Source organism: Melanostigma gelatinosum, assembly GCF_949748355.1.
Source record: "Melanostigma gelatinosum genome assembly, chromosome: 10".
NCBI lineage: Eukaryota > Metazoa > Chordata > Actinopteri > Perciformes > Zoarcidae > Melanostigma > Melanostigma gelatinosum.
Genome location: NC_136643.1, coordinates 14,444,530 through 14,460,674, shown reverse-complemented (window position 1 = coordinate 14,460,674; position 16,145 = coordinate 14,444,530). Strand labels below are relative to the sequence as shown.

General features: G+C 39.9%; 1 protein-coding gene across 1 annotated transcript; it reads left to right on the top strand.

The window, feature by feature from the left end:
* Window positions 1-9,020: 9,020 nt before the first annotated feature.
* On the top strand, window positions 9,021-9,656 carry LOC306783785 (citrate synthase-lysine N-methyltransferase CSKMT, mitochondrial-like; the record flags this gene model as incomplete). The annotated part of the gene is made up of 1 exon (XM_079277596.1): window positions 9,021-9,656. One exon carries the CDS (start codon window positions 9,021-9,023, stop codon window positions 9,654-9,656), a length of 636 nt encoding a protein of 211 aa, XP_079133722.1.
* Window positions 9,657-16,145: the final 6,489 nt, after the last annotated feature.

The following is a 16,145-nucleotide window of genomic DNA, read 5'->3' as shown; positions in this document are numbered from 1 at the left end:
TGACAGCTGTGAAGTAAAGAATGCAAAACATCTTTCAAGGAAAATCTAACCACAAACTACAAAGTTCACACAAATACACACATGCCAACAAATGCATAACACAGTATTTGACAACTAATTTGGTTGAGTGCTAGAAGTGCACAAATGTGTGTATTGGCGTCACAGGAAAACAATTTGTTCCATTAACTTATTGAGATCATTGTAGCTCTGATGTGATAAAACACATCTCTGTATTATATTTTACTCATGTTAGCAAAACAGACAGTAATGATGATAGCAAATATAGTGGTATTAATGAACATATGCATCATATTTGTCTTTATCTATGTCTGTAACTACTATATAGATGAGACTGTGTACAAAATGCTTTCCACAATAACAATTATGTAAAGAAGTGTAAGTAATCTCAATCGTGCTTCAAGTGTACAAATAGCATTTGTTTTTCGGGTTTGATTCCTTGGTGACAAATTCTATTACATAGCAGCCAACCATTATCTACATTTACATACATTATATGACAGCAAGTCCTTGGTCAGTGTTTTAAATCATGTAGACTAAAATCTAACCAAAGTGTGTACAGTGTTCATCCTAGCAGAATATTTCGGACCAAAGAACTCATTCGTGCACATTACTAACTTTGCTTCTTCCCACAAGTACTTGTTAAACAACTCATTTAACATGTGCATACATGCCACTATGCACAATAGCAATTAGTAAAGTTACATCAAGTTTCTACTTTAACAAAAGAAAATGGATCAAAGAGAGTAATACAGGTGTGATGCAGGGGTGTGTAAATGTAATGTCTCTGGAGAGACATTTGTCCAACGATGGCCCAAAGACAGACAGGATGTGGACCAGTAAACAAACCTCAGAAAATATGTTTTCATTTTATTTCAAATTGATGTTTGTGTCACTTATTCTGAAACTCTGGCTTCCTGTCACAACAATGTAGGAAACGTGAAACAGCAGGTCCACGTGCTGTCAATCTGTGGACACTGGAGGACCACATAGGACCAAGGACAGGGTCCAACCTGACACCCTCAAACCTCCATGCAAACATGCATCTCTATATTATTGGACATTATATGAGACCGTGTTTTTTAAATAGGCCTGAATGGAGACTTAATGTGTGGTTAACCCCTGGGCAGGTCACGTGACTCTCAAACGCGACAGGAGACTGAGTCACAATGTCATGTTAGTTGTATTATTTGAGCTCATGTGGATATATTCCTCTTAAAGTTGTATTTAATGTCTGTTTGTGCAGCGGAGGACTGTTGAGGACCTGATGGAGACTCTGAGGTAAGAACGAGCTGTTCTCAGTCGAACGTTCCATCGTTACCATGTTTACCAAATTGTGCATTTTTTCTAAATTCAGTCTGTTCCAACCGTTGGTCCGTCAGAAAAAGCCGAAATCTACTTTCACTCGAAAAAGCCGAAATCTACTTTCACTCGAAGAAACCTCCCAAGAAACACCTTCAAACCAGGATTTTTCTGCATCCGTGACTTAACGTTACTGATAAAGGTAAGTCTGATTCTGATCAACTTTTGCAGGAAAAAAAGCGATATTTATATACTTTTTCCACCACTGTTTTTTATGTATTTATTTATGTATCTATCTGAACCGATGTTTATTCTAATATTGATAATATTTTCAGTTATCAGTGTATATTAATCCACTAGGACTGACTTTTGACTGTTGAGACCAAGTTTAAACAAGTTTATCTGAACAAAAGCTGCTTTCTTGGTTAGCTAACGTTAGCTTTATAGACCCGACCGTCCAGCGTTAGCTTAAACTGAGAAATGCTAATAGAAATATTGTTTCTTTATATTTATATAACTTCTCGGTGATACGGATCACAAGTGATGCACGCATGATAATATATTTAATCCATATTAACTCACAATTCATACATTTCTTACATACTTGTGATATTTTTCATACATATTAACACAATGAACAGCAGAGTGAAAGAACCACTAAAAGATATTTTCTATCGAAAAAGTGCTGATATGTTTCTGACTTTTAGTCAATGTAGACATATGGAAGGCCTCCTGCAGTAACAACACTGAAACAAATGCAAACATGTTCCACTGTACTGGGTTTGTTTCTGCTAATACTTTTGCGAGCGTATCATTTATTGTATGACATTTACTTTCTATCTAGTCACACTGCTTTGTGCTACTGATCCTTTCAATGTGATATGAGAAATGACTATGATATGGATCAGTGGTCTGAGGGTTGTGTGTGTTTTTAACCTCAGATGGCACGACAGTTCCCCTACGTCCCCCTACGTTCCTCCTCCACTCGCTGTGACCCATCTCCTCCCTCCTCTTGTGTCTTCTCCACATACATACACACATACATTATATATATATATATATATATATATATATATATGCTGAGCAACAGACGTCTAACTGGACACAATTCAAATCGCAAGGATCAACAAGTCTTGGTTTATCAGAATTACCTGAAAGGAACAGTGTGTGAGATTTAGATCCATCTAGTGGTGAGGTTGCAAATTGCAACCAACTGCACAACCCTCAGCTCAGTACCTAATAGAACTACGGTGGCCTAAAGGTACGGATAGGTATCTTTAGGATTTTAGGCCAAGGAGCCACTCTTATCAATACTTTTTCATGACTAAATAATCTGAACAGGAATAGAAGTTATTTGTAATTTAGGTAGAACTAAATATTGGTTCTAGAGCTGCAACAGTTATGTTTACAACAGCAAAGCCACTAATAACTGGAAACAAATCTAAATTGTCCTGAGTGAAGTTTATAAATGATAATAATGAAGAACGCAGGTATCACATACAGTAGTATGTCATTCCTCCTGTCCTCTGTCCTGGCTGCTTTGTCTCAGCCAGCAGAGAAGTTTACAAGAACAAACTAAGACAAACAGACTTTTGGCCGAGCTCTGTATTCTGATGGTGACTTGTCAAAGAGTAAGAGTATAAGTCTACAAGAGGTTCAAAAGAAGTAGTGCAGCTTGAGAAGATAGGGGGTCATACTGTCAACACAGTTATGTTTAAAGAAAATGAAATTATAATGCATACATCTTAAGATTTATAGTTGTGGAAAGGAAAGGAAAATACCACAGATTCAGTGTTTGTTTTTAAACTAATACCACCAGTATGAGTTGACACGCCTCAGACTATTTAAGCCAATGGCTCAAAGAGGGGAAACCAGTATCTATAAAGCCAGAAACAGTGAGGGATCTGAGGGAACGCCATTTGGGCTTCAGCTGATTAATCGTGCCACTAAAAACTAATGTACACAGAAAGAAAGGACAAATCAACTTACTTTCCCAGTAGAAGATGAACCTTGTGACTGAAATACAATTGAAAGCGCCTACGTTTATATCGGCTGAATTGTACATATTCAAATGTCATGAAACTGTTCTTGCAGTTATTTTCGGACAGAGATTCCACACGGAGATATACAACTTTGAGCAGTTTTTCTCTTCCTATTAAATCTAATTGTACTCCTACGCCCTAAGGTGTAGTCTTACCTTTGGTTTGAGGGGTTTGAGCGCGGGGAGGTCTGTACCCTCAGCTCTCTGTCGGCTAGAGTCAAAAACCTTCCTCCTTTTGGTTGCTGACTTTTGGCAGATTTTCGCATGCCTTTGCTGTAGTGAGAGAAAAAGAGATGCACAGGACACAACAACTACACAGATGTAATGTGTCTCGACATGTTTTTGGGAAACATTTGAGATCTGTGCCTCTCTATTGCCCTATCTGCCATTTTGTCTCAATCACAATTCAAAAATGATTATTTTTAGTTGTTTTGAAAGAGTCAGAGAGCAAGACATGTGTCATTTCTGTGACAGCTGTGAAGTAAAGAATGCAAAACATCTTTCAAGGAAAATCTAACCACAAACTACAAAGTTCACACAAATACACACATGCCAACAAATGCATAACACAGTATTTGACAACTAATTTGGTTGAGTGCTAGAAGTGCACAAATGTGTGTATTGGCGTCACAGGAAAACAATTTGTTCCATTAACTTATTGAGATCATTGTAGCTCTGATGTGATAAAACACATCTCTGTATTATATTTTACTCATGTTAGCAAAACAGACAGTAATGATGATAGCAAATATAGTGGTATTAATGAACATATGCATCATATTTGTCTTTATCTATGTCTGTAACTACTATATAGATGAGACTGTGTACAAAATGCTTTCCACAATAACAATTATGTAAAGAAGTGTAAGTAATCTCAATCGTGCTTCAAGTGTACAAATAGCATTTGTTTTTCGGGTTTGATTCCTTGGTGACAAATTCTATTACATAGCAGCCAACCATTATCTACATTTACATACATTATATGACAGCAAGTCCTTGGTCAGTGTTTTAAATCATGTAGACTAAAATCTAACCAAAGTGTGTACAGTGTTCATCCTAGCAGAATATTTCGGACCAAAGAACTCATTCGTGCACATTACTAACTTTGCTTCTTCCCACAAGTACTTGTTAAACAACTCATTTAACATGTGCATACATGCCACTATGCACAATAGCAATTAGTAAAGTTACATCAAGTTTCTACTTTAACAAAAGAAAATGGATCAAAGAGAGTAATACAGGTGTGATGCAGGGGTGTGTAAATGTAATGTCTCTGGAGAGACATTTGTCCAACGATGGCCCAAAGACAGACAGGATGTGGACCAGTAAACAAACCTCAGAAAATATGTTTTCATTTTATTTCAAATTGATGTTTGTGTCACTTATTCTGAAACTCTGGCTTCCTGTCACAACAATGTAGGAAACGTGAAACAGCAGGTCCACGTGCTGTCAATCTGTGGACACTGGAGGACCACATAGGACCAAGGACAGGGTCCAACCTGACACCCTCAAACCTCCATGCAAACATGCATCTCTATATTATTGGACATTATATGAGACCGTGTTTTTTAAATAGGCCTGAATGGAGACTTAATGTGTGGTTAATCACGTCGGGGTCACCAAATTGTTGTGAAAAAAATGTAATGTTGTTGTCTTTCACACTTAGAGCAGGTTTAAGAATGAAACAGAAGCTCTCAGAGGCGTATAGTTAAATCAAAAGCAATAGGTTTATTTATCAACAGAGTTATGAGTTATTCAGCCCAGCCATCAAACAAGCTTGGGTGCTAATGGATGAACTTCGCAGAGATTCACCATGAGACACGCTTAAACACATCAGCGTGAAACTTAATATAGGGGGTCCACCCCTTGCTACACATTGGCCAAAGTCAAAGATGCAGGCGTGGCACGTTTGTACGTTATGACACCTGGTTGGAAGCCGTGAATGTCCATTCACCTTGGCCCCTCCCAATAGGCGTTGGTTTCCATCAGTGTGAGTGAGGAGTTCCATGCGAGAGGTCCTAAGAAGGAGTGTGTGAAGAAGCCGGGCTCAGCTGGGGGCGTTGTCTCACTGTCTCATTGTCTCTTTCTTATCTTCTCTAAGGATGGCTGCCTGTTCCTTGTGTCGCAGTTAAATAAGTAACCTTTCACCTGCTTCTCTCTGGCCTTGCTGTGTTGTGAGCACTGTATAAGTGATTAATAGAGCTGTATATAAACTAATGGTTATTAAAACTACAAATATGCTAGTGATTAATTAAACTGTATATAAGTCAATTGCTACTTAAAGCTGTATATAAACTAGCTGTTAATTAAACTGTATATAAGCTAGTTGCTACTTAAAGCTGTATATAAGCTAATTTTCTCAACAACCCCTGGGCAGGTCACGTGCCTCTCAAACGCGACAGGAGACTGAGTCGCAATGTCATGTTAGTTGTATTATTTGAGCTCATGTGGATATATTCCTCTTAAAGTTGTATTTAATGTCTGTTTGTGCAGCGGAGGACTGTTGAGGACCTGATGGAGACTCTGAGGTAAGAACGAGCTGTTCTCAGTCGAACGTTCCATCGTTACCATGTTTACCAAATTGTGCATTTTTTCTAAATTCAGTCTGTTCCAACCGTTGGTCCGTCAGAAAAAGCCGAAATCTACTTTCACTCGAAAAAGCCGAAATCTACTTTCACTCGAAGAAACCTCCCAAGAAACACCTTCAAACCAGGATTTTTCTGCATCCGTGACTTAACGTTACTGATAAAGGTAAGTCTGATTCTGATCAACTTTTGCAGGAAAAAAAGCGAGATTTATATACTTTTTCCACCACTGTTTTTTATGTATTTATTTATGTATCTATCTGAACCGATGTTTATCCTAATATTGATAATATTTTCAGTTATCAGTGTATATTAATCCACTAGGACTGACTTTTGACTGTTGAGACCAAGTTTAAACAAGTTTATCTGAACAAAAGCTGCTTTCTTGGTTAGCTAACGTTAGCTTTATAGACCCGACCGTCCAGCGTTAGCTTAAACTGAGAAATGCTAATAGAAATATTGTTTCTTTATATTTATATAACTTCTCGGTGATACGGATCACAAGTGATGCACGCATGATAATATATTTAATCCATATTAACTCACAATTCATACATTTCTTACATACTTGTGATATTTTTCATACATATTAACACAATGAACAGCAGAGTGAAAGAACCACTAAAAGATATTTTCTATCGAAAAAGTGCTGATATGTTTCTGACTTTTAGTCAATGTAGACATATGGAAGGCCTCCTGCAGTAACAACACTGAAACAAATGCAAACATGTTGCACTGTACTGGGTTTGTTTCTGCTAATACTTTTGCGAGCGTATCATTTATTGTATGACATTTACTTTCTATCTAGTCACACTGCTTTGTGCTACTGATCCTTTCAATGTGATATGAGAAATGACTATGATATGGATCAGTGGTCTGAGGGTTGTGTGTGTTTTTACCCTCAGATGGCACGACAGTTCCCCTACGTCCCCCTACGTTCCTCCTCCACTCGCTGTGACCCATCTCCTCCCTCCTCTTGTGTCTTCTCCACTCCTATTTCTTCTCTCTCTTCTTCTAGTTCCTCTTCTAGCTCCTCACCTAGTCCCCCACCAGACTACAACCCTGGCAGCACGGACACAGTCCCTCCAACCAGGAGCACGGTAAGAACAAAGAACCTGAATGTCACACAGTTATTTTAACACTTTGATAAGTTTCTTTCATCATCTCCCATTGAGACTCACATACCGAATGACTAACAGAACTGCCTGCAGAGAAGTCTATATGATGTAACAGTCCTTGGTTTGTTTCCACGATGTGGAGCAGTGGTCTGATGGTTGTATTTATTTTTTTAAACCTTCAGGCGCGTCGACGCTTCACGTGGAGGTCTTTCCTCATCCCGGACCCCAACCGCCCCGACGCCCCACGGCTCATCCTCCGTAGAATCCCAGCCTCACAAAGCAGGACTGGCTCCTCCACGCGCTGTGACCCATCTCCTCCCTCCTATTGTATCTTCACTCCTATTTCTCCTCTCTCTTCTTCTAGCTCCTCTTCTAGCTCCTCACCTAGTCCCCCACCAGACTACAACCCTGGCAGCACGGACACAGTCCCTCCAACCAGGAGCACGGTAAGAACAAAGAACCTGAATGTCACACAGTTATTTTAACACTTTGATAAGTTTCTTTCATCATCTCCCATTGAGACTCACATACCGAATGACTAACAGAACTGCCTGCAGAGAAGTCTATATGATGTAACAGTCCTTGGTTTGTTTCCACGATGTGGAGCAGTGGTCTGATGGTTGTATTTATTTTTTTAAACCTTCAGGCGGGACAACGCTTCACGTGGAAGTCTTTCCTCATCCCGGACCCCAACCGCCCCGACTCCCCACGGCTCATCCTCCGTAGAATCCCAGCCTCACAAAGCAGGACTGGCTCCTCCACTCGCTGTGACCCATCTCCTCCCTCCTATTGTATCTTCACTCCTATTTCTCCTCTCTCTTCTTCTAGCTCCTCTTCTAGCTCTTCTAGCTCTAACAATCTGTTTTTGTGTTCAATTTAGCTGCCGTCCAGTGTCGAGCCTCGGGTTTTCACCTGCACGAAGAAGCCTTCCAGTTAGTTCCTCGGAGATCAACTGTGTAGTCTTGGCGTTCCTGTGTCGAGCCTCGGGTATCACACAGACGTTCCAGCCTGCCTGCCAGCCACTTTCCGGCTAGGATCAGAGCGGAGCGCGAGGACGCGCCTCTGTGTTTGACGTGACTGTTTACCTGTCGGCTTCGTCAGCCGCTCAGAGGATTTTGCCACTTTCCGGCTTGGACCCATGCGGAGCGCATAGAGACGCCTCCTTTTTGACTATGTATTTCCTGTCTTTTCCTCTGCCTGTGAGAAATAAATAAAATTGTTTTTTGAAAAATAACTCTGCTGTCCTGAGTCTGCATTTGGGTCCATGAACGCACCACATCATAACACCTTTGATTGTATTGTCACTGCACCGAGACTCAGGCAGGGTGTCTGCACACAGCGAGTGGTCTGGGGGGGAATAGCGTGAACCTCCAAATAAGTAAGAAAGAAAAGTTAAAGTGAGTTGCAGGTGTGTGCACTGATGTCTTACCTAATTGTCACCGATATGTTAGCTACAGAAGCTGACCATAAAGTAGCACTTTGTTGTGCAATAACGTCACACTCAGTTGCAAACTTGTTGGCAACACCAAGCTAATGCAGTCTAATATAACACAGCCTGGATACATCAACACATCTATTTAACAGTTTAAAGATGAACTGAGCATTATAAAGTACACAAAGGGAGGATTCAATGCAGGACTGTTGAGTGTATGTTGCTTTTTTATTTTAATGAGCAATGTGAGTCATTTGAGTTTGTCAGCTTGGTAGATCGTCTTCATGCCGAGCTTAGTGGCTTCTAAGGACCCAAGAAAAGGTCTTAAATCATATATTAAAAGAAAAGACATTTGACACATTAAATTGATGGATTTTAAATTTACTTCAGCATAAAGTCCCTCCAAATATGACAGAAGGATGGAGGCATTAAGGCAAGTTGTATGTGTTTTACTGCTAATGTTCACTCACTAACTCGTGACATAATCCCATCTGTGTTTCTGCCTAGCTGAACTGATTGAAAACATGGATAAGAAAGCAACTTGGGACCGCTTCTACACTGAGAGCAGCAGCAGCACAAACACCCTCAAACACTTTGAGTGGTTCTTTGGCTTCGATGCTGTCCGGGACTTCATTATGCCCCTATTGCAGACCAAGCCCCACCCAGACGGTTTGCTCCAAGTCCTGGCTATGGGCTGTGGCACTTCTGCTTTCGGGCCCTGTATTTACAGACGCTCTCCTCTCCCGGTCCGGGTCACTTGTGCAGACATTTCCCCCATAGCTGTGCGACTAATGCATGAACACGTCCAAACCAAAGCCATTCAAGCTCACAATCTTTCCTCTCGGCTTGAGTTCGTAGAGCTGGACTGCACACAGCTCCACGAGCACTACGGTTGTAGCAGTGTGGACCTTATAGTTGATAAGGGCACCACAGATGCCTTGTTGAGGTCTAAGGAAGGGAAATGGAAGGCCAATCAGGTGCTGAAGCAGTGTTTGTCGGTGTTGCGGAGCTCAGGGTCTCTGCTCCAGTTCTCTGATGAAGACCCTGATGCCAGGCTGCTGTGGCTGGAGACGGAGGCACAGGAGCCGGGGTTGATGGCAGCAGATGTTGGGGTGCAGGAGGTTGGGGAGCTAAGGGGACTGACTACTGCTACCAAGTGACTCCTCGCTCTATTGTATAGAAACTTTCTTCATCTGGATGGTGATAATATTAAATGAGTAAACTACTGAAGTGATTGTAAAAAGTAATTGATAAGGTACACAGACAGAGTGAGTTATCCACCAAACTGGACCTCCACATTCCGACAGCAGAGACAATAGATTTACTACTTATAAAATAACCTGAAGGTAAAGAATGACCTCTTTATGAAATGATAAAAGTTGACAAACCACTTAAACCAGGGGTGCCCAATATGTCGATCGCATTTTGCCACTTGATTTTCTAACACACGGGTCACAAGTCATCAGAGAAAGGTAATGACCAAATATATATATATATATATATATAATATATATATATATATATATAATATATATATATATATATATATATATTATATATATATATATATATTTATATATATATATATTTATATATATATATATATATATATTATATATATTATATATATATATATTTATATATATATATATATATATTATATATATTATATATATATATATATATTTATATATATATATATTATATATATTATATATATTATATATATTATATATATATATTATATATATATATATATATATATATATATATATATATATATATATATATATATATATATATATATATATGCTGAGCAACAGACGTCTAACTGGACACAATTCAAATCGCAAGGATCAACAAGTCTTGGTTTATCAGAATTACCTGAAAGGAACAGTGTGTGAGATTTAGATCCATCTAGTGGTGAGGTTGCAAATTGCAACCCTCAACTCAGTACCTAATAGAACTACGGTGGCCTAAAGGTACGGTTAGGTATCTTTAGGATTTTAGGCCAAGGAGCCACTCTTATCAATACTTTTTCATGACTAAATAATCTGAACAGGAATAGAAGTTATTTGTAATTTAGGTAGAACTAAATATTGGTTCTAGAGCTGCAACAGTTATGTTTACAACAGCAAAGCCACTAATAACTGGAAACAAATCTAAATTGTCCTGAGTGAAGTTTATAAATGATAATAATGAAGAACGCAGGTATCACATACAGTAGTATGTCATTCCTCCTGTCCTCTGTCCTGGCTGCTTTGTCTCAGCCAGCAGAGAAGTTTACAAGAACAAACTAAGACAAACAGACTTTTGGCCGAGCTCTGTATTCTGATGGTGACTTGTCAAAGAGTAAGAGTATAAGTCTACAAGAGGTTCAAAAGAAGTAGTGCAGCTTGAGAAGATAGGGGGTCATACTGTCAACACAGTTATGTTTAAAGAAAATGAAATTATAATGCATACATCTTAAGATTTATAGTTGTGGAAAGGAAAGGAAAATACCACAGATTCAGTGTTTTTTTTTAAACTAATACCACCAGTATGAGTTGACACGCCTCAGACTATTTAAGCCAATGGCTCAAAGAGGGGAAACCAGTATCTATAAAGCCAGAAACAGTGAGGGATCTGAGGGAACGCCATTTGGGCTTCAGCTGATTAATCGTGCCACTAAAAACTAATGTACACAGAAAGAAAGGACAAATCAACTTACTTTCCCAGTAGAAGATGAACCTTGTGACTGAAATACAATTGAAAGCGCCTACGTTTATATCGGCTGAATTGTACATATTCAAATGTCATGAAACTGTTCTTGCAGTTATTTTCGGACAGAGATTCCACACGGAGATGTACAACTTTGAGCAGTTTTTCTCTTCCTATTAAATCTAATTGTACTCCCCCGCCCTAAGGTGTAGTCTTACCTTTGGTTTGAGCGCGGGGAGGTCTGTACCCTCAGCTCTCTGTCGGCTAGAGTCAAAAACCTTCCTCCTTTTGGTTGCTGACTTTTGGCAGATTTTCGCATGCCTTTGCTGTAGTGAGAGAAAAAGAGATGCACAGGACACAACAACGACACAGATGTAATGTTTCGCAACATGTTTTTGGGAAACATTTGAGATCTGTGCCTCTCTATTGCCCTATCTGCCATTTTGTCTCAATCACAATTCAAAAATGATTATTTTTAGTTGTTTTGAAAGAGTCAGAGAGCAAGACATGTGTCATTTCTGTGACAGCTGTGAAGTAAAGAATGCAAAACATCTTTCAAGGAAAATCTAACCACAAACTACAAAGTTCACACAAATACACACATGCCAACAAATGCATAACACAGTATTTGACAACTAATTTGGTTGAGTGCTAGAAGTGCACAAATGTGTGTATTGGCATCACAGGAAAACAATTTGTTCCATTAACTTATTGAGATCATTGTAGCTCTGATGTGATAAAACACATCTCTGTATTATATTTTACTCATGTTAGCAAAACAGACAGTAATGATGACAGCAAATATAGTGGTGTTAATGAACATATGCATCATATTTGTCTTTATCTATGTCTGTAACTACTATATAGATGAGAATGTGTACAAAATGCTTTCCACAATAACAATTATGTAAAGAAGTGTAAGTAATCTCAATCGTGCTTCAAGTGTACAAATAGCATTTGTTTTTCGGGTTTGATTCCTTGGTGACAAATTCTATTACATAGCAGCCAACCATTATCTACATTTACATACATTATATGACAGCAAGTCCTTGGTCAGTGTTTTAAATCATGTAGACTAAAATCTAACCAAAGTGTGTACAGTGTTCATCCTAGCAGAATATTTCGGACCAAAGAACTCATTCGTGCACATTACTAACTTTGCTTCTTCCCACAAGTACTTGTTAAACAACTCATTTAACATGTGCATACATGCCACTATGCACAATAGCAATTAGTAAAGTTACATCAAGTTTCTACTTTAACAAAAGAAAATGGATCAAAGAGAGTAATACAGGTGTGATGCAGGGGTGTGTAAATGTAATGTCTCTGGAGAGACATTTGTCCAACGATGGCCCAAAGACAGACAGGATGTGGACCAGTAAACAAACCTCAGAAAATATGTTTTCATTTTATTTCAAATTGATGTTTGTGTCACTTATTCTGAAACTCTGGCTTCCTGTCACAACAATGTAGGAAACGAAAACAGCAGGTCCACGTGCTGTCAATCTGTGGACACTGGAGGACCACATAGGACCAAGGACAGGGTCCAACCTGACACCCTCAAACCTCCATGCAAACATGCATCTCTATATTATTGGACATTATATGAGACCGTGTTTTTTAAATAGGCCTGAATGGAGACTTAATGTGTGGTTAACCCCTGGGCAGGTCACGTGACTCTCAAACGCGACAGGAGACTGAGTCACAATGTCATGTTAGTTGTATTATTTGAGCTCATGTGGATATATTCCTCTTAAAGTTGTATTTAATGTCTGTTTGTGCAGCGGAGGACTGTTGAGGACCTGATGGAGACTCTGAGGTAAGAACGAGCTGTTCTCAGTCGAACGTTCCATCGTTACCATGTTTACCAAATTGTGCATTTTTTCTAAATTCAGTCTGTTCCAACCGTTGGTCCGTCAGAAAAAGCCGAAATCTACTTTCACTCGAAAAAGCCGAAATCTACTTTCACTCGAAGAAACCTCCCAAGAAACACCTTCAAACCAGGATTTGTCTGCATCCGTGACTTAACGTTACTGATAAAGGTAAGTCTGATTCTGATAAACTTTTGCAGGGAAAAAAGCGAGATTTATATACTTTTTCCACCACTGTTTTTTATGTATTTATTTATGTATCTATCTGAACCGATGTTTATCCTAATATTGATAATATTTTCAGTTATCAGTGTATATTAATCCACTAGGACTGACTTTTGACTGTTGAGACCAAGTTTAAACACGTTTATCTGAACAAAAGCTGCTTTCTTGGTTAGCTAACGTTAGCTTTATAGACCCGACCGTCCAGCGTTAGCTTAAACTGAGAAATGCTAATAGAAATATTGTTTCTTTATATTTATATAACTTCTCGGTGATACGGATCACAAGTGATGCACGCATGATAATATATTTAATCCATATTAACTCACAATTCATACATTTCTTACATACTTGTGATATTGTTCATACATATTAACACAATGAACAGCAGAGTGAAAGAACCACTAAAAGATATTTTCTATCGAAAAAGTGCTGATATGTTTCTGACTTTTAGTCAATGTAGACATATGGAAGGCCTCCTGCAGTAACAACACTGAAACAAATGCAAACATGTTGCACTGTACTGGGTTTGTTTCTGCTAATACTTTTGCGAGCGTATCATTTATTGTATGACATTTACTTTCTATCTAGTCACACTGCTTTGTGCTACTGATCCTTTCAATGTGATATGAGAAATGACTATGATATGGATCAGTGGTCTGAGGGTTGTGTGTGTTTTTACCCTCAGATGGCACGACAGTTCCCCTACGTTCCCCTACGTTCCTCCTCCACTCGCTGTGACCCATCTCCTCCCTCCTCTTGTGTCTTCTCCACTCCTATTTCTTCTCTCTCTTCTTCTAGTTCCTCTTCTAGCTCCTCTTCTAGCTCCTCACCTAGTCCCCCACCAGACTACAACCCTGGCAGCACGGACACAGTCCCTCCAACCAGGAGCACGGTAAGAACAAAGAACCTGAATGTCACACAGTTATTTTAACACTTTGATAAGTTTCTTTCATCATCTCCCATTGAGACTCACATATCGAATGACTAACAGAACTGCCTGCAGAGAAGTCTATATGATGTAACAGTCCTTGGTTTGTTTCCACGATGTGGAGCAGTGGTCTGATGGTTGTATTTATTTTTTTAAACCTTCAGGCGGGACGACGCTTCACGTGGAGGTCTTTCCTCATCCCGGACCCCAACCGCCCCGACTCCCCACGGATCATCCGCCGTAGAATCCCAGCCTCACAACGCAGGACTGGCTCCCCCACTCGCTGTGACCCATCTCCTCCCTCCTATTGTATCTTCACTCCTATTTCTCCTCTCTCTTCTTCTAGCTCCTCACCTAGTCCCCCACCAGACTACAACCCTGGCAGCACGGACACAGTCCCTCCAACCAGGAGCACGGTAAGAACAAAGAACCTGAATGTCACACAGTTATTTTAACACTTTGATAAGTTTCTTTCATCATCTCCCATTGAGACTCACATATCGAATGACTAACAGAACGGCCTGCAGAGAAGTCTATATGATGTAACAGTCCTTGGTTTGTTTCCACGATGTGGAGCAGTGTTCCGATGGTTGTATTTATTTTTTTAAACCTTCAGGCGGGACAACGCTTCACGTGGAGGTCTTTCCTCATCCCGGACCCCAACCGCCCGACTCCCCACGGCTCATCCTCCGTAGAATCCCAGCCTCACAACGCAGGACTGGCTCCTCCACTCGCTGTGACCCATCTCCTCCCTCCTATTGTATCTTCACTCCTATTTCTCCTCTCTCTTCTTCTAGCTCCTCACCTAGCTCTTTTAGCTCTAACAATCTGTTTTTGTGTTCAATTTAGCTGCTGTCCAGTGTCGAGCCTCGGGTTTTCACCTGCACGAAGAAGCCTTCCAGTTAGTTCCTCGGAGATCAACTGTGTAGTCTTGGCGTTCCTGTGTCGAGCCTCGGGTATCACACAGACGTTCCAGCCTGCCTGCCAGCCACTTTCCGGCTAGGATCAGAGCGGAGCGCGAGGACGCGCCTCTGTGTTTGACGTGACTGTTTACCTGTCGGCTTCGTCAGCCGCTCAGAGGATTTTGCCACTTTCCGGCTTGGACCCATGCGGAGCGCATAGAGACGCCTCCTTTTTGACTATGTATTTCCTGTCTTTTCCTCTGCCTGTGAGAAATAAATAAAATTGTTTTTTGAAAAATAACTCTGCTGTCCTGAGTCTGCATTTGGGTCCATGAACGCACCACATCATAACACCTTTGATTGTATTGTCACTGCACCGAGACTCAGGCAGGGTGTCTGCACACAGCGAGTGGTCTGGGGGGGAATAGCGTGAACCTCCAAATAAGTAAGAAAGAAAAGTTAAAGTGAGTTGCAGGTGTGTGCACTGATGTCTTACCTAATTGTCACCGATATGTTAGCTACAGAAGCTGACCATAAAGTAGCACTTTGTTGTGCAATAACGTCACACTCAGTTGCAAACTTGTTGGCAACACCAAGCTAATGCAGTCTAATATAACACAGCCTGGATACATCAACACATCTATTTAACAGTTTAAAGATGAACTGAGCATTATAAAGTACACAAAGGGAGGATTCAATGCAGGACTGTTGAGTGTATGTTGCTTTTTTATTTTAATGAGCAATGTGAGTCATTTGAGTTTGTCAGCTTGGTAGATCGTCTTCATGCCGAGCTTAGTGGCTTCTAAGGACCCAAGAAAAGGTCTTAAATCATATATTAAAAGAAAAGACATTTGACACATTAAATTGATGGATTTTAAATTTACTTCAGCATAAAGTCCCTCCAAATATGACAGAAGGATGGAGGCATTAAGGCAAGTTGTATGTGTTTTACTGCTAATGTTCACTCACTAACTCGTGACATAATCCCATCTGTGTTTCTGCCTAGCTGAACTGATTGAAAAC